We start from the raw sequence: 19,349 nt of genomic DNA on the forward strand, positions 1-19,349 counted from the left end.
GTCAACTCCCTTCATAGGAATACAACATGAATCACAGATGCATGTGTAAGTTTAAATTTTTGAGGAACAATGTTTAAAAAAAAAAAAAAACACTAAGAGAAACAGGCCCCATTAACTTTAACTCTATATTTTATTTAACCCATGTAGCCAAAGTGTTGCATTTCAATGTGTAATCATTGTTACACAATCAATGTGTAAAAATTGTTAATGAGCCATTGTACCTTGTTTTGTGCTGTCCTTAAAAGAGGATGTGTATTTGACATTCATAGCACATCTCAATTTGGACATGCTGCATTTCCATGAGTGTGATTTCTGTACTTATGAATTATTTTCATGTATTTCAACATGAAATTTATTTTAATAAATTTAATTTATTTTAATTTAATTTAATAAATTTCAACATGTAATTTATTTTGGTACAATAATGTCAAATAACTATTAAGTGAACATTGGGTTAAACAAAACCTTTACTGGAATTCTGCAGTTTTTAAAGAAAGATAAAACACGTGTATTACGCTGCTGTTTTTATAGTTGTTAGTAAGCTTGGGAGGAGCGGTCAAGTTTTATCATCTATAGGATTTGTAATTTGAATGAAGGCACCTTTTTATAAAACGTTCATATTGAATCATGGAAAACCCACACATTGCCTTCTTCCTAAACTTCAAAATCCCAAGCAGCATGGTAAAATTTCTACTTTCACCACTTAAAATAGCATGTTTCAACACTGAAGGAACAACTCTGTTAAAGGGGGAGAAATGGTAGAAACACAAAGACGGACGATTTTACTTCCCATAACCACGTGGGACTGCCTACAATCAAGCCTGTGTATACTGAATTGTGCCCTCCCTGAGAGACACACCTGCTCTGAACACATGCACATTCTCCCCAGAGCAAAGCAAGTGGAGAACTGAAGCACTTGCTTAGATATACCTCACTTAATTCAGCTTAAATGACCAATATTTATTCAGACCTACATATGTAAGATAAATTCTCTTATTTTTCTCTGAATAATTGCCTCCTGCCTCATATTCACCTTGAGCAAGTGATACAGAAAGATACAGCTGTTGAAACTACTCTGTCCAGCTTTCTTCCATCAACTCCCAAGGGGAAAGGCTTTTGTGTTCCTCATAGCCTAGTTTATTTCCTCTCTACCATCTTGAACTTCGTAGGTATTCACCAAGTGTTAATTGATGGCAAAGATACTGAGCAGCTTTTCCATTTATTTATGGAATGATTCTTCTAGTCAAAGAACATCTTTATATCCTTTCTCTTCTTCAATAAAAAAGTGAAACAGTGTTTCATCTTGCCAGTTCTGTTTTAACATCTGCAGAGAGCACAGTGTGTGCCTGTTTTAAACAAATGTGTAGGCATGCCAGTTTTCTTGATATAGAAGCATAAGTGACAATAGAGAGAAATAGTTTTTAGAAGGAAATTTAACCTTAGGGCTTAAAGTTAATAGAAATGGCAATTGTTTTGTTGGAGAGAGAGAGCATTGTAATGCTATTATGCTAAGTTTATTTTTTTCATAATTTTCCCAGTTATGTTGCAGACACAAGCTTATGTGCATCCTGAAAACCAGTGTAATTTATAGTCAATTCACCAATGTAGGTCAACTGGTAGAGTAACCACAAGCATCAGTCTAAGTTGATTTGTAGCCTCAGTTGTACCATGAAGTCATGGGAAGACTTTAGGAAAGCAACTTAATTCCCATTTGTTTGTTTCCTAATCTGTATTAAAAAAAAAAAAAAGGCCACATTAATGTATTTCTTATTATTGTCATTCCTTAATGGTTATTGATTATATGCAGGATGCTTTGTATCTCTGTGAGGCATTGCAACTTTCCCCAGGGAAGACTGTGCTAATGAATAGTGTTTGTAAAGTACTTGGAAATCCTTGGATTAAAAGCTAACCATATCAGGGTAAAAGTATTTGTATTAACACCCCATATGGGAGAACCATATGTTATCTATTAAGAGGGTGTGTGTGATATTGAAAATAGCTCTCTAGTGCATTGCTTTGTGCTATTTTTATAACAAGTTATGTCATGGCAAGTTTTGGTATGCCAGGATCATACCTTCATTGTGGAAATGCTACAAAATTCAATCATTCAGCAGGTATTCGTTGAGTTTCTTATTGAACACTTCACCCTCTACTTACCATCATACAAAATATATAGAGGGGACAGTTGCATGCTACAGTCTCATGTGTTCCTTTCACTGAATTTGTGTTACACTTGGTTCTCCCTTAACAGACATATCTGCTTTAAAAGTAACAGGTTCAATTATTTCCTCTTCCTTCTACATGGACAAGTATGCTGTTTGAGTACATTCTTAGGAGGAAAAAAAAAGGACTGTGGCACCTGGGTGGCTCAGTCGGTTAAGCACCTGGCTCTTGATTTCAGCTCAGGTCACGATCTCATGTGTTGTGGGGGGATCAAACCCCACATCAGGTTCCACACTCAGTGGGGAGTCTGCTTCTCTCCTCCCTCTCTCTCTTTCTTCCTCTAAAATAAATAAATAAATCTTAGGAAAGAAGGAAGGAAGGAAGGGAGGGAGGGGAGGGGAGGGGGGGAAAGGAAGTAAGAAGAATAAGTTGATTGTCTTCTCTGTCCTATAACTGAAGATCAACCGCGTGGCTCTTGCACAGTCTCTGTGAATGAGGTATGGTTACGATAGTATTTGTTTCAAGTAGAATTGGTACTGGCAGGCAGGAAAGCAAGCATTTCCCCAAATGGGCTATGTGTGCCCCTCCACCTTCCCAGGAGGTGCTTAGTTATTATCCTGGATAACTGAATTGTAACAAGGGATTCCTTCCCTAAGTGACTCTTCCAGATAGCAATAGAGGTATTGTTAACAAGAATACCTTCCTTGAAAAATGCCACCCTACATGATATATGAACTTCAAGTTTCAAGGGACCTAATGATCTTGAAAGAGGAGTTAATTTCCCCCTTTTTTTCCTGGTTGGTTTGTGAACTAGCTCTGGAAGCCCAGGTCAGGAAGGAGCATATTTCATTGATCCACAAATATTTATTGAGCACCTACCAGGTGTTCCTTCTAGGTGCTAAGGAGGCCTCGGGCAATGACGGAAACAAACATCCTTACCTTGGTGGAGCTTACATTCAAGTGGGGGAGATATACAAAAACAATGAAAAGAATACTTACCTACACTGTATCTTAGAAAATGATGGATCCACATAAGGAGGATGAAGGGTGTAGGGGTGGGGAGATGTTGTAATTTTAAGTAGAGTGTTCAGCATAGACCTCACTGAAAAGGAGACATTTTGGAGCCAAGACTTGAAGGACTTGGAAGCACCTCAGGCAGAGGGGAAAGGCAGTAGAAAGACCAGAGGAGAAGAGACCAGCCAGTATGGCTGGAGCAGAGTGCATGGGAGGCTTCTAGAAAAATGTCAGGGCAGGAAAACCATAGTGGAATCCACCACACAGAGCCTTGCTGCCTTTGAGCAATATCTGAGCAGGGGAACGGTATGACCTGACTTACACTGGAAAACAACCTGGCCTCTAGGTTAAGAGCAGATCTGGAGGACAAGAGCGGAAGCCACTGTCACCACCTAGGGGAGAGAAGGGAAAGGAGGCTGGACCTGGGCGGCGGTGAGAACAGATGAACTCTAGTTACCTGTGCTCCCTACCTATCACCACACTGGATTTTTAGGAACTGTTATTTGTGATCAAAGACACTTGACATTTCAAAACAAATCCACAATTTAATGAGCTTCAAGCAGAGGCTCAGATAGATAACATACCTTTTCTACACCCAAAACTGAAATCCAGTTCAAGCAAAATAATAATTACTGCTTAGGGGAAAATGAAGTTTCTTTTTTAATCCCTTGACAAGCATTTATGGAGCCCCAATGAACTTAGGCACTGGGCTGGGTGCTGAGGACACCACAGCAAGGATAAGGGCCTCCCTCTCAAGGAGGACTTAGAACGTCACGACCAAGAGTCTGAAGAGGTCACAGGAGTCTGCAAGGGAAAGAGAACTCAGGTTTTGGCATGATCTGGACCTGAGTTTAAGACTCAGCTCTGCCACTATTCACAGGACTTCAGAAAAGTTACTTGGCCTCCCACAATCTTGATTTCTTCATCTGTAAAAATGTAGATAAAAGTCTAATTTAGTAAGACTTGTGGGGGATTCACGGTAATAGGTGTGAGGTGCCTGAAAGTCTATAGTGCCTGGTACCAAGGAGACACTCAGAGCAGCAGCTACCAATCATGTTAGATGGTGAGGACTCAACTGGACATCTCTTTTTATCTGCACTGAAAGATGCATGTGAAGCTTTTCATTAGAATAACAAGGCAGCCAACTTGGGAACTTAACTTTCCTTACACCAATCTGTTGACATTGACTAATTGGCTGGTGACACCTCCAGAACAAAGCTTTAATGTTTGAAACTAAGCATCCCTCCCCTTCCTTCCTTCCTCTCTCTCTCTCTCTTTCTTTCTTTCTTTCCTTCTTCCTTTCTTCCTTCCTTTCCTTCTTTCACTCTTTCTTTCTTTCATTCTTCCTTTCTTTCATTCTTTCTTCCATTCTTCCTTTCCTTCTTCCTCCCTTCCTTTTTTCCTTCCTATCTTTCTTTCCTTTCTTTCCAAAGCCATTAAGTAGGGCTGAGCAAGTAGGCACTCACACCAAAGGGGGTTCAGGGTGAGGTGGCAAACACCCAGCACAGAGCTTAGGCAAGGTCAGGAGGGCATCTCAATTCTTAGGTTGAAGGAGATTTAACACATGTTACAACGAAATGCAGTGTGTGATCCTAGAAAAATATGAAAGATACTCTTAGAAAATTGGCAAAACTTGAATGTGGTCTGTGGCTTAGAGAGCAGGGGTGTCATCAGGCTAATCTCCTGATCCTGATGGTTGCACTACAGTCATGGAGGAGAATGGCCTTGTTTGTACAAAATGTATACTAAAGTACTCAGGGCTCAGGGGGCGATTATGTCTGCAACTCACTCTCAGTAGGTTCAGAAAAGAAAGGGAAAGAAAATTCTTTGTACCATTCTTGTAGCTTTCTATTGTTTAAAATTATTCCAAAATGAAAATATCTTTAGCATTAAAAAAAATAGTTTAGAGTTATAGTATTGTGCTTACCTGGCTTATATGTCAGGCAAGCTCAATTCTTTTTTTTTAAATTAACATATAATGTATTATTTCAGGGGTACAGGTCTGTGATTCATCAGTCTTACACAAGCTACAGCACTTGTGTGACTTGTCATAGCACATACCTTCCCCAGTGTCCATCCCCCAGTCACCCCATCCCACCCACACCCCTCCCCTCCAGCGACCCTCAGTTTGTTTCTTGAGATTAAGAGTCTCTTACTGTTTGTCTCCCTCTCTGGTTTCATCTTGTTTCATTTTTCCCTGCCTCCCCTATGCTCCTCTGTCTTGTTTCTCTAATTCCTCATATCAGTAAGATCATATGATAATTGTCTTTCTCTGATTGAATTATTTTGCTCAGCATAACACCCTCTAGTTCCATCCATGTCATTGCAAATGGCCCGATTTCATTCCTTTAGATGGCTGCATGGTATTCCATTGTATATATATACCACATCTTCTTTATCCATTCATCTGTTGATGGGCATCTAGGTTCTTTGATAGTTTGGCTATTGTGGACATTGCTGCTATAAACATTGGGGTGCATGTGCCCCTTTGGATCACTACATTTGTATCTTTAGGGTAAATACCCAGTAGTGCAATTGCTGGGTCATAGGGTAACTCTATTTTCAACTTTTTGAGGAACCTCCATACTGTTTTCTAGAGTGACTGCACCAGCTCAGGCAAGCTCAATTCTTAAAATTCTTAGTGTTCTATGTGAATCTGCATGACAGTATAGTTTAACTCCTTAGCTATTATTATATTATCATTCTTTCCACATATTTGCTCTCCCATAATTTATCTTACCCAGACAAATATTAGTTATGTTTCCAAGAAGGGAATAGTAGGCTGTGGTGTCAGCTGATTCTCAAAACCCTGCTGCCACCAACATGCTAGATGAAGGATCTTAGGCAAATTACTTAATATCTCTGTGTCTCAATTTCCTAATCTGTGAAATGTGGATAATAATAATACCAGGGGTGCCTGGGTGGCTCAGTCGATTAAGCATCTGCCTTCAGCTCAGGTCATGATCCCAGGGTCTAGTATTGAGCCCTGCATTGGGCTGCCTGCTCAGTGGGGAGTCTTTTTCTCCCTCTGCCCCTCTCCCTGCTCATGTTCTCTCTGTCTCTCAAATAAATAAATAAAATCCTTAAAAAGTAATAATAATAAGAAGAAGCTTACTGGGTTGCTGTGAGAATTAAATTTTATGGTCTATGCAAAGTACTTAGACACTGAGCAGAACATAGCCAGTATTCAATAAATATTAGTGGTATTAACCAGTATTATGCTGCTACTCACATTGCTCTATTACATAAGACATAAGTATAATTGATTGAAGTGCCTATTTTTGAGATCATTCCTCTCTTATATAAGTTAACATTATTTTTTATGTGTGTATATTCTAGAGAATTTAGGAACGTGTGAGATGGAAATGTTAGCCGGGTGGCAAAATATAAAATTAAAGACTGAATTCTTTATAAACAAAAGAGGATTGACTTAAAAAAAAAAAAAAAAGTTGAGCCTTCCTGATTTGAGAAAAATAAATATACCATTTGTATTAATCAGCTGTTTTCATGATAATACTGTGTAACAAATGACCCCCAAATAGAGTCCCTTACAACAAAATTATTTATTCTCATGCTCACAGATTTGCAAGTTGATTATCATTCAGATGATGTAGGCTGGGCTCCGCTGGACAGTTCTGTTTCAAGCTGTGACTTGCCTGGGCTTGGCTCCCAGTCATACCTTGGGTTTGAGTCTGCTCCACATATCTCTCATCCTCTTTAAACCAGTAGCTATAGGGTCATCTTCTTGTCATGACAAATGTCAGGAACACAGGTGTCAAGTCTAATTATGCAACACAGTTAAGCCTTTTGCTCACATTGTGTCCACTAATGTTTCACTTGCTAAATGAGGTAACTTGATCAAACCCAACATTAGTGGGTTGGGGTGTATTCTCTGCCCACAGTGGAAGAACACTAACTGTCCAGTCCATTACAGGGGACTGAAGAATCATGACCAATGATCTAACCTGTGAACCACTGTATTTTAATGGTATATGCTCTGTCTGTGCCTGGAAATGTCGGCACCTCTATAAGATTATTAGTTCATGAACAGGCAACACACATCAGGTTGTTTCTCCAGTAGCAGGGATGGATTTGCTTGGATTTATTTCCCCTTTTTCTTCCCATGCACAGTTCACAAAAAGAACCACACATATCAGGATAGCAATCTGTGGCCATGACATTGAGAGTTTGCCCTTGTGCATCTCTCTCATGCAGAAATAAACATGGATTACAGTCTTGTCATCATCCAACAAATAATGCATTCCTACTGCCTCCATGAATTCAGTTCACAGCAGGAGTCTCTTATTTTATTTGTATAAAATTGCTGAAATATCCTTGCATATAGTACGTGCTCAATAAATATGGATTGGAAGAGTGAAGAGCAGGATATGAATACTGGAGAAACAAAAATTATGCAACAACTAAAATGTTCACATACTACCTTGCTTTTTGGCTTGAGAAAATAACATGTGATGTGACTCCCACCATGAATGCTATGGCAATTTATTATCTGAAATAAATATGTGATCTTAAAGGCATACTAACTACGAGAATTTAGCTTCTGCATGACATTTTTTAAGCTAACAGAATTGCCTGTCACTTCCCTATATTTCTTCACATTTATTGTAAGCCTTTTAAATCCCTTCTAAAAACCACAAGTTTATATTCGCCACTCTACTTAACTTTTTATTGTTTATGGGCTTCCTGTGAAGATAGCTAGACAGACAAGGCTGACGAAAAGGAAAGCTTGTCCTTATCAAATAAATACTTACCGGTAACTGTGTAAAGGGATTTTTCCCCCCTACCAGTGGAAGACCCCTGTTTCAGTAGGAACCCACTCATTTGAGGCATTTTAAATGGATGGAAAGTTATAAGCCAGCCAAAGTGTCCTTCTGAAAGAGTGAAATGAATGTTAATCTCATTGCGGGAGAACGCTTGCTTAGAAAGCGAGACTTCTACGCTGGCTCCCCCTGCTGGCTCTGAGGGTGAACTGTCTAGAGACGGATGAAAGCAATGTACCTAAACCTTGTCCTCTGAGGCCACGTTACTCAAATGGCAAATCCAGCATTCTTCTAGAATGCACTTACTCGGTAATAAACATGCCATTTCTTGAGTTTTCTTTGTAGGGCAGAAATACTGCAACTGGATCCTGCAGTCAAGGCTCGACGTGGGAACCAAGAGCATGTCCCTCGGGTGGCTGTGTTAGGGAGTGGGACAGCACGCAAATGCAGAGGGGTAAAAACCCAGTCAGGGTACCTTAGGAAAACAGACTGGTTTTTATTGTTATAAAGCTGGCCTTGGGGGTCTGACTGGAAATGTCCCTCTCATGCATTTCGAACTGCTAGAACCAACTCCTCACCTTCCTCTCACTGAAAATGTGTTTTTCTTTCCCTTCTTATCTTCCTCTGGCGCAAGAAGGCTTTTTACTCTAAAGGAGACTCGGTAACCATACTAATTTTAAAGGTAGCCTGTCACTACGGACTTCAAACCTATTGTGAAATCTCTGTTAAAAAGACTGTCCACCGGGAGAGACAGAAAAGCTGGCAGATTTCTCCTGCTTGATTCTGACTCCATTTGGTGGGAGGAAGCGGGAAAATACTGACCCATGGTTTTAACACGTGCTGCAGCACCCACTTAGCCTTGCTAAGGGAGCAAGAGCAGCAAGGATGGCTGTTTCCTTCCTAGAGCAAAAGCCAATGCCGTCATCTGCTTGGAGAACTAGAACAGAGCAAATGTCAGACCGTTAAGCGGTACTGTAAATATGCCATTTAGAACATTGGGTATAGGTACCTGTAGAGCTGCCTCGGGTTCTCCTGTTCAAAGTTAGCCTGTATCCCCCCAGACAGATAGCACAGGTGTTGGGCAGAGGGAACTGTATACATAATTATGTTTTCATTGGTAGCATTTTTTCCATACTTCAGAAAGCCACTCTCATTTATTTATTTATTTATTTATTCATTCATTCATTTATCTATGTCATTGTATTATAAACTTTTTTCTTTCATTCAAGTCAATTCCAAATGTTTTCCCATCTGCAACTCTCTTTGGTCAGTTCTTTTTCAGAGCAACTTGGTGAAATGTTTTCCCATTGCTTTTGAGGCTCTTGTTTGAGCACTCCTATTTGAGTCCTCCTCTAGGGAGGATTCCCCTCCTCTGGATTAAGAGCTGGTAGTAGTCAATGGATGGTGGGTCAAGCCAGGCAAGCAAAACAAGGTTAAGTGATCTGAGCCTGGTGATGGGTCAGGACTCTGAAAAGGGCTCAGCTGGGTGATTCTTCAGCTCTTGGTAGTGCTGGTGAGGTCCTGGTTTGCCTGCATGCAGCAGACATCTGGGCTAAGTTGGAAGGTACAGAAGGATTCACCCATGTGTCTGGCCCCTCAGTGCTTTGCCACATGGCACTACTGTCTTTCCATGTGCCTCTCTCTTAGGGGGCTAGCCTGAGCATCTCTGCAACATGGTGACTGGCTTCCCAGGGGGAGATAGTTGAAGCTTCTAGTCCTCTGAGGCCTTGGCTTGGGGATCCCAGACATCATTTCCACATTTCACTGATCTAGTCACAGAACCAGTCCGGATTCAAGAAGAGGAGAGAAAAATGCCACTTCTTGAGAGACAAAGATCTATGGCCATCTTTAACCCATAGTAATATATGATACTCACTTCTGCTTCTCTGTTTTCTGTACTCGACATGCTTTATGTTCTGTTCCAGTGTCTTTATATAAGTTTTTCTTTTTTAAAAATTTTCCAAACAAGAAGAGATTTGGAAACTCTCCCAGCAATGAGGTAGAAAATCCTGCCTTTATTTGCCTTTGAAAAGTTTATTTTTTTCTACCCATAAATCCACCGGTATATATTACACATTTTAAGCCAAAAGAAAATGTTAACCAGTTTCTAACATACAGCCATCACCGAACCTGCCCAGTGATTTGTTTTTCAAGGAGTTATGTACTATGGTGTACCCTTGACCAATGTAGTCTGTTCAAGACAAAGTATCTCATAGCATAGATGTGTTAGACTGTCATGTGTACCTTAGCTAAAAATAGATATTTTTGTAACATATATCAAACAGGAAAAGGAATCATAGAAACTTAAGCAAATTTCCTTACACGGTGTATATCGCTTCCGTCAAGGGAGAAACGCAGATTCGAATTAAGATCAGTACTGCATTTTGGGAAATGCTGTGCAAGGAGAGAACTGTTGGAGGAGTGCTGAGTGAATTTGGTTTACTATAGTACAACATTTCATCAAGCAAATCAGGTGAGAAGGGACAAGTATAAATGCACCTATTTATGTAGGTAATTTTTCTGTTTTCAGGCCTCTGATTCATCTCTCTGCCTTGCTTTGGGAGTCAGGCTACATTGGTTACAATTAATTTCAGTGCTGCCTATTAGCCATAAAGAGATATTTCATAAATTGACTTGATGTATTTTTTTTCTCCCCCCTCTGTGGTTTTCTTGAAAGATGAGAACAGTCCAGAGGAAAAACAAAATACAGAAGAAACGGAAGAGCAGAGCCAAGAAGCAGGTGGGCTCAGATTTTTTTTTTTTTTTTTTTTTTTTTTTTTTTTTTTTGAGGAGACTCCTAGGCCTTATCCACAGAGATGAACAGTAACTTCACTCAGATGTTGTTTTCTAGACACGCTTATACCTTTTCACCAGGTTGATTGCTGTGTTCGTATAGGTCTCCCTCAAGAAGCCACCAATCCACTGACTATAGGTGACAGCGCTTCCAGTCAGAAGGGTGCGTTCTCGTTCCCCATTCACCAATTCCATTCTTCTTCTGCGTAACAACACTTCACTTAGAAATGCTCTAAGAGCAACAGACAAAGTTTGGAGCAAGAGCAGTGCTACCTCAGAACGTGGCTACCTCAAAATTAGCAGATTTAGTTTGGGGAGAAAAAATAAAATACAAAATGTTCAAAGGAAACAAATAAGAGGCTTTCCCTCCATGAGGAGTAGAATGTTCTTTACTGCTTTACATTATACTTTGAAGAGCCGTGTTTCTTTAGGGGTGGTAGGACACAGTGTCATGGAGCCCAGTTACCTCACAACTAGACCTAGCGTGAGATCCAAAGCCTTCCTGACATCTCCTCTTCCGGAAGAACAAATGTGTCCATTGGATGTTTATAGATTCTCTACTGTAGACTCTGAATGGAACATCTTTAAGTGAAGTAACACTTAAGACAGAAGAGGTGGTCACCACCTTTAGCTTCTCGTCTCTTTTTACCTATCTCTGCCCTCAGTCACACTCTCGTTTAAAAGACTGATAGGCACGGTTATGCCATTATCAACACCACCCAAATCAAAATACCCATCTTTCCTTTAGTCTCCAAGTCCCCATGAGCCCCATGGGGGGGGGGGGCATTTTTGAAAGAGTGAGCACCGTCTGATGTGTGCCAGGCACGTCCCAGGCCATATGCTCAATTCTTGGAAATCAACCAGGTAGCATGATAAGTTTGTCACTGAAAACTTCCTACATTAACCTTGGAAGTTTTGCTAGAGAACTGGAATCTTTTATTATTAACCTGGAAGATGGAATTGAAGAAGGCCAATCAGAGAAAGCACTGAAGCAAAGCAGCAAGGACCTTGTGTAGCTGCCGCTGGGTCAGCCGGCTCCCTTGGCCGAAACGTACCTTGCAATGAATTGAATTTCTGATCCGGCAGACTGTTGATATCCGCCACCCCCCACCCCAAGTCCCGACCCACACATCATTATGCGCCGTGGAAGATGAGTTTTGCGTGAGAAGCTGTCACTGTTTTCACTGTTGGCCGCTGACGAGTATTAGTCAACTAACTGCTGACAGCTGAGGCCATTCTCTGACTGGTGAGATTTCACAGGTTTTGTTCGCTCACGGTTCCGTCCCCAGCTATCTTTACCAGCATAGATTTTCCCCACCCTTGTTCATACACACACACACACACACACACACACACACACACACACGTGCCCACATTTGCCTGTGGTTTGTTTATTCATCCCTTTTTAGCTTGTCTGTTGAAAACAGGCAGTTTCTTTTTGGATTTGGGATCACCTGTCAGCAGAGAGTGGTGGGGCTTTGGTCTTCTTCTCTACCCCTTGGATCGATAGCATTATCATCACAGTATGTTTACGTCTCAAGGTAAAGAATAGTCCTAATTTCACCCCTGAGGGGCTCCTCTGGTCTTCCAAGTGAGCCTGCTGGTTGGCCCAAGTCATGGCAGAATTCATCTCTGATCTTAGCCGTTGTCAATATGCATGGTTATGTCTGCTCTGGCTCATTTCCTAGCCTTCCCAGTCCAAGCGCAGAAAAATCAAAGATGAGGTGCTGGTCAATAAAGCCCTTCTGACCTATTGCTCTTCTTCCAAAATAACAAAAATGATAATACCTCCTTTACATTCAATATGGTTTCCAATTTCAATTTTGATTATGTTACTCTGGGCCTCTTCCACAACATGAAAAACACAATCTCAAACCAGCACAGTTTGACTGCTGTCACAATCCAATCAAATTGAAGTTGTAGATAATATTCCTCAATTAGTCGTTTTATTATTATTATTATTATTATTTCCAATTAGCCAGCATATAGTACGTTATTAGTCTCAAAAAGCTTTTAACAAATACATATCAAGGGTCTATGTGACTCAGGCGCTGTTCTGGGCACTGGGATACAACGACAAACCATAAATACAATATCCCTGCCTCCGTGAAGCTTATATTATGGTGGGGTTGGTGGTGGGAGGGGGGTGAACCTCAGATATAAACAATAAACAAAAACACACAAGATGGTGATAAAAGCCTTGTGGAGAAATGGCATAAGTAGAAGGAACACTGGGAAGGCAACTTTCCCTCAGCTGGATTTGGGAATGACTCCTTGAGGAAGAGATATTAAATAAAATCTCAATGAGGATCTCCTCATTGGTGGAAGAGCATTCTAGATGGAGGGACCAGACGATGAAATGCCTCAAGACCAGTTTTAGCATGTTGGAGAAAGAAGGTTGGAGTGGATGGAGAGCATGGTGTGTTAGGGGGAACATGGTGTAAGATTTGGTTAAAACAAAAAAAAATCATAGGAACAGATAATGTCTGACTATTGAAGATTTGATTTTATTAGAACTACAAAGAAGCCAGTGGAAGTTTTGAAGTTTTAACAAGCTCACTTTGCCTGTGAGTAAAAGTGGGTCACCAGAACCAGAGACCAGTTAGAAGGCTATAGCAGGGAGACATGATGGCAGTTTCTGGAAACGGAGACAAAATGGACTGATGTGTTATATTCCAGACATAGAGATAAGAGGATGTGTTGATGGAGTCAGATGAGGGGTAGGGGGGGAAGAGGAATCCAGGATAATTCCCAGATTTTTAGCATCAGGAACTTTGTGGATGATGGTGCCACTTGCTAATATTAGGAAGACAGGCCATGAGGCATAGTTTTTGTTGAGAAAGTTAGTAGTTGAGGCTTTTTCCAGAGTAAACATGAGAGGACACTTAGCCATATGGGATGTCAAGAAGCTAGCTAGTTAGATAGATTAGATGATGATTCTAGAGAGATGCTGACCGAGATACAGGTTTGAGATTCACGTGGCATATAAATGAGATTTAAAATCATGGTTCTGAAAAAAAAAATTTTAAATAAGATAAAACCATGGTTCTGGGTGAGATTCACTAGAAAGAGCATGTAAATAAAGAAAACAGTGGGCTTGGGACACCAAGACTTCCAGATAGTTGGCAACAGAATAGAGAAAGAAAGTGTTTCACAAAGAAGAGTTAAGACTCTGTGAAATTCTACTGAGAAATTAAGTAAGGTGAGAACGAGAAATGATCACTGGATTTCACAAAGGGAAGTCATTGGCATCTTGTCTCAGAAAATTCTCAGAGGGGTACTGGAGCCAATGGAGTGGGTTATGGAGAGACTATGAAGTGAGAAAGTACAGAACAATAACACAGACGGCTCTTTTAAGGAGTTGTACTGTGAAAGGAAGGGCAAATGGGAAGACGGAACACCAAGGGAAAGTTAATAGTCTCTTGTTTGTTTTTTTGTTTGTTTGTTTTTTTTAATTTATTTATTTGAGAGAGAGAGATGACAAGTAGGCAGAGAGGCAGGCAGAGAGAGAGAGGGGGAAGCAGGGTCCCCGCTGAGCAGAGAGCCCGATGCGGGGCTCGATCCCAGGACCCTGAGATCATGACCTGGGCTGAAGGCAGAGGCTTAACCCACTGAGCCACCCAGGCGCCCCAATTTGTTTTTTTCTTTTTATAGGCGATTGTCACCTACCAAAAGAAAGTGAATTATCCTCTCCAATTATTCCTCTACTAAAAATGTTATTCTCTCTTCCAATAGAGACATGACCTGCAAGTTGTAGTCCTATGCATTAAGAAGGAAAGAGATGCTAGAAAAATGCAATTTGTCTTCAAATATTGTCATGGGTGTGTGAATTCTCCTGAGTTCCATAACCTTGTTACTACACGAAGAATGTATATTCCTTTTAAATTCTTTCTTCAATTGTGAAATATTAACCATTCCAAATGACTTTGAAAATCCATATATAAATTTACTATTTTAATGTTAGTAAGTTAATTATCTATTATCCTGGAAGCTAGATACGAGTGGAGTCACCGTGATACTTATGATACTGAGGGGAAAGATCAACTCTGATGAGGCTCATTACCATTGTGAGGGAGACAGGGACCTCCAAGTTCCTTAGCCCCCACTCTATGCTTGGGTGATGTGAAATCTCCAAATGGCTTTTGGTGCTTTCCTGCAAATGATCCCCTTCTCTTGGGCCTCCGCACTGACAGCCATCAGCCATGCTCCCTGCAGCTTGACAGCCTGACATAACAGAGCAGAACTGCTGTGCTAAGAAAAACCAAACTTTAAAAACACACACATAAAAGCACTTTGTGGAGACTTGCAAGGATATGCTTTCACAATCTTTCACTAAAAGAAATGTACCATTCTTCTAGAGGTGGGGAAAAAGCAAAATGCCAAAGCGTAATAAGACCAACGAAGAGGATTCCTCACCGAAAAATAGTTTGTTGTCATTGGGCTCTGGTTTAATGGAAGCTTCCTGTCCATTGGTTATAAATGAGATTCACAAGTCCTATACCCTTCGAAGGCCACTCGGTGTATTAGAGCATTAAACAGGTTCATACTTCCTTGGTGGAGTGGAGATGGGCATGCCATGGGCAGGGAAACTCCATCTTGACAATATTAACTCTGAGGCCATGTTTCTCTTTCTGCTGTACAGATAGCGTCAACGCTGCAACTGGGCCCAGCCCTGCTTCAGAAGAGGCCGCTGAAGTGTGTAAAGATGAAGGTATGAGACCACTTACTACATCTAAAACTCACAAACTCATGGAAGACCATTTGGATTAGGTTTTTGTGGGGAAATGAAGCAGTGAGCAAATCTATCTAATTCTCTTCAAGCACCTCTATTTCCAACACAATCAAATATCCTGGCCACTCTGTTTTATTCCATATCTGCCCTTTCAGAATTTATATATACATTTACATTTGTTCCTCTGAAAAGTAACTCTTTATTAAGTAGGAAAAATAATCAAAGAAATTATGTTCAAGGAAGATTGCCTATTTGAAACACCAGAATTAGGCGGTTCTGCTGTTTACAGCTACTCATTAGGAATAAGTACAAAGGAGCGGCATTTGGAAACCACCTACTGGGGACTCCATTATCCAGACATGATAAGAGAGAAAAATTGTTGAAAGGATTCTGTAGAAATAAATCTTTGGTGGGAGGATCATCCCTCATTCTATGAACAGTTACTGTGAGAAAATGTTGCAGACCCAGGTATCCCCAGGAGAAGAAAAAAGTAAAGGAAAATGATATTTAGACTCTAGGAAAAAAATTGAGGGAGAAATAGTGGGGACATTCATGTGCAGATGATAGAGTTGAAAAAAATTATCTGAAGGAAAATGTAATAGCCCTTTCTTTTCTTTCACCCTGATTAACTGTCCCCAAACAAAAAGGTAATATTATTTTGTATCTGTCATTGGTAGCTATTAAAAACCCCTCTATAGACTAGATTGTTGTATTTATACAAATGGGCATCTGGTAAACCCATGCAATCTACTTGGAACTTTTAGATAAATATGCTGGATGCATTTGTTTTAGTTTGGAGTGATATGAAAATAGATCTATACTTGACATTGATACTTGCTATTCCTTGAACCACTATTTAGAAAATCAAAGTCATTTTATAATTCTAATACTCAGTTGTTTGCATAATTCCTTTCATTTTATGTTGTCTGGTATATGGGTTTTCCTAAATGAGGTGTCCTGTGTCATGAGAGTAGTTGCTAACGTTGTGAACTCTGGGGCTAGATGGTTGAAACTTAAATCCTGTCTCTGCCACTCAAAATCAATGTAACCTTTGACAAGTAACTAAAGGAATTAACAAGTAATGACAAGTAATTAACCTCTTTATGCTTTCGTTTTCTCCTCTGTGGAGTGAAAACAACAATAGTATCTACCTTGAAAAAATACCATATACTTGTCAATTGCTCAAACTTTTCACCTGGCACGTGTACAGATTGGGCTCTCCAAAGACAGACTCTGTGATGGAGATTAGGAAACAAACATTTATTAGGGAGAGCTCTTGGAATCAACACCTGTGAAAGAGAAAGGGTCAAAGCAGAACTGGGTAGAGGGGGAAGTTGAGCTGAAAGGCATTATCAACAGAAGCCACAGCTAGTCTGAGGATAACATGACCCTTCTGAGATGTCTCATCTGGGGTGAAAGAGTCAGACCTTGTATTGATAAGTCACCCGATATTGGTTACCTTGGGAAGGGGGTGTGAGGCAAAGGTTTTCCATTGAGGCAATCTTGATTACCTGAGATAAATGAGGGCTGCCTGCACCTGGGAGAATAAATTCTTCATTCCTGAAGGGGGAACTGTGTTGCCCAATGAGCGTATACCATAGTCATTTTCGGTGGTTCTTTTTTTGATCATTGCCACTTTTTAAATGAATCCCTTAATTCTCCCCTTCATATTACTCAGCTATGTGTTCTTACATCCCTGGTTCTAAAGCCATTTTTTATATCTAAAAATGTAATAACATAGATATCCACCTAGGTTCTGATAAGAAACCCTGGGTCATCTTAGAGAGAGAAATAAACCTGACTCAGTCACGCTGGGAAGACAGAAAGTGGTGTTCATCTTAGGCAAATAATTTTGGATATTCTAGTCATTTAGCTTGTGATAAAAAAATTTTAATGTCATGAAGTTGAATGGCAGAGTTAGGAAACAAGAGATCATCTACTTTAAGTATTTCAAGCTGAGATTTTTTCCTGTTGAGCTGTTTGGTTTGGAGATATTACACCTTTGTAGAAACACTGTTTGTGATATTTCTTGATGCTTTTAGGATCTCACACCATTAATTGCTCATGCCAGGATCAATTTCTCAGAATACTTTTAGTTTTTTTTTTTTTTTTAACATGAAACTTTTAGTGGTGGTGACTCCAACAAGTTCTGTCACATATCACAAATGTAATTCCCTAGGAAGATTAAATGTGAAGTTTTAGGGATTTTACTGAAATAAACTGTTAATATCCATTAACCTTTTGATCTTGGGGAAACATGTTTTCAAATCCACATTAACATGTAGTCCAGTTCCAATGAAAAATAGAACATAGAAGATAGGATTTTTGCCTCTTCCTTCTGAAACAGCATATACGAGAGAACACTGTTTTTTTTATTGATTATCAGTCAGTACAAAACTCAGACCAAGTGTCTAATGCATGTGGAACTGGCATCTTGACTAACATATACATAGCTTGGAACAAAAAAGAAATGAATTTGCCATTGAAATCCTCCCAAGACTGAGATCAAGTTGAGATTAGAAGGCAGTCACATGTGTTGAAGATTCATTTCAAGCATTCGCCATTATTAGCTTTTATGCAAAAATATAGCTCTTCCTTGGTGACCCTTGGGCTATTTGTGAGCTCTGCAGTTTTAAGATTGCTTATAAAAAATGCTTGTTACGGTCTCCAGTTTAAATGGCAGAATATTTTTGCTGACCAAAGGACCTGAAGGAGCCCTTGCTTTCTTGCTTTTGCTTCCAGACTTAGATCTTGACCCAGCATCTTCTTGGGTTTTAGAATCGTTGATATTATGGACTGACCTTCACTCGCTTTCTCTCTCTCTCTCTTCCTCCAAAATAATTCCCCCAAATTTTGAGACTCACCAGTTATTCCTCACTTTGCTTGTTGATTGGCTGGATTTACATTTGTAACTTTGGTTCGCCCAAGAAATTAGTGTCTTCTAAACTGCGAGGACTGAGAACAAGCCAACAAAAAGTGAACTGGCTAATGTCACGTGGTTTGGGATATGAGACTTTTAAAAAATTAAAATAGGTACGTGAAAGTTGAATTTCAAGAGAAAGTGTCTTCTGGGGTATCTTCTGTGCCAGCGATTTTGTTCAAATGTTCTAGACATATTTCCCACTGGGTACCGAGAATGGATGCTCATTGCCCATTTACCCCACATAACTGGGAACAATGCACACTGCTAACAGAAGGAGGTACAACTGATTGGCTGTTGGATCAAGAGCTAGATTGTGCACTACAGACTGAAGGCACCTGTTTTCAATGACTCATTACAGACCTCGGGTGGGCAGGAGTTGAGTTGGGAGACTGAAATGAGAGGAGGAAGAATGTTGATGAATAATTCATCCACAGGGTGGGGGGATGCCAGGGATGCAGCAGCCAGGACTGAACTGAAATGAACTCCAAGGTAAAGCTGGCCTGAGGAAATATCTGTAGGTTCATAGGAGTTCTTAAGTTAGTTAAAAACAGACATGTACTTATCTCTTGAGGGAGTTCTTTCTCTACTGGTAAAAATATTCTGTTTATTTAATGGTGGTTTATACTTTAAATCCTTAAAAACAAACCTGAGATTACAAATGTTAAGGCTTGTAAACCAACAAATGAGGAAGCATTCCGAAGAAGGGGAGGATAAACACAGGAGTAAACTTTATGCCAGGAATATCAAGTGCTCTGGTTGAAACTGCTGCAAAGTTTTTATTATTATTATTATTATTATTATTATCACTATTATTTAAGATATAGTTATTCTTAATTCAAGAAGAACTCTCCGTTCTAGTTGTCTCAACACTCTTAATAGCTCATCCTTACTCACAGCCAAGGCCAAGGTACTTTCCCGGAGGGGGAAAAAAAGTGCTGTTTCA

At 40.0% G+C, this 19,349-nt stretch overlaps 1 protein-coding gene across 3 annotated transcripts in view; it reads left to right on the plus strand.

Annotated features, from left to right (window-relative positions):
* Positions 1–19,349, plus strand: part of MACROD2 (mono-ADP ribosylhydrolase 2) — a 1,916,992-nt gene that overhangs the window by 1,806,667 nt on the left and 90,976 nt on the right. For 2 of the 3 annotated variants that reach the window (XM_080814553.1, XM_080814554.1), the window contains exons 12-13: positions 10,636–10,698; positions 15,394–15,462. In XM_080814553.1, the coding sequence (XP_080670679.1) occupies positions 10,636–10,698; positions 15,394–15,462 (132 nt within the window). The remainder of the gene's footprint in view (positions 1–10,635; positions 10,699–15,393; positions 15,463–19,349) is intronic. The other variant, XM_080814555.1, reaches the window with a different exon arrangement.

The sequence above is a fragment of the Martes martes genome, assembly GCF_963455335.1.
Source record: "Martes martes genome assembly, chromosome: 9".
Classification (NCBI taxonomy): Eukaryota; Metazoa; Chordata; class Mammalia; order Carnivora; family Mustelidae; genus Martes; species Martes martes.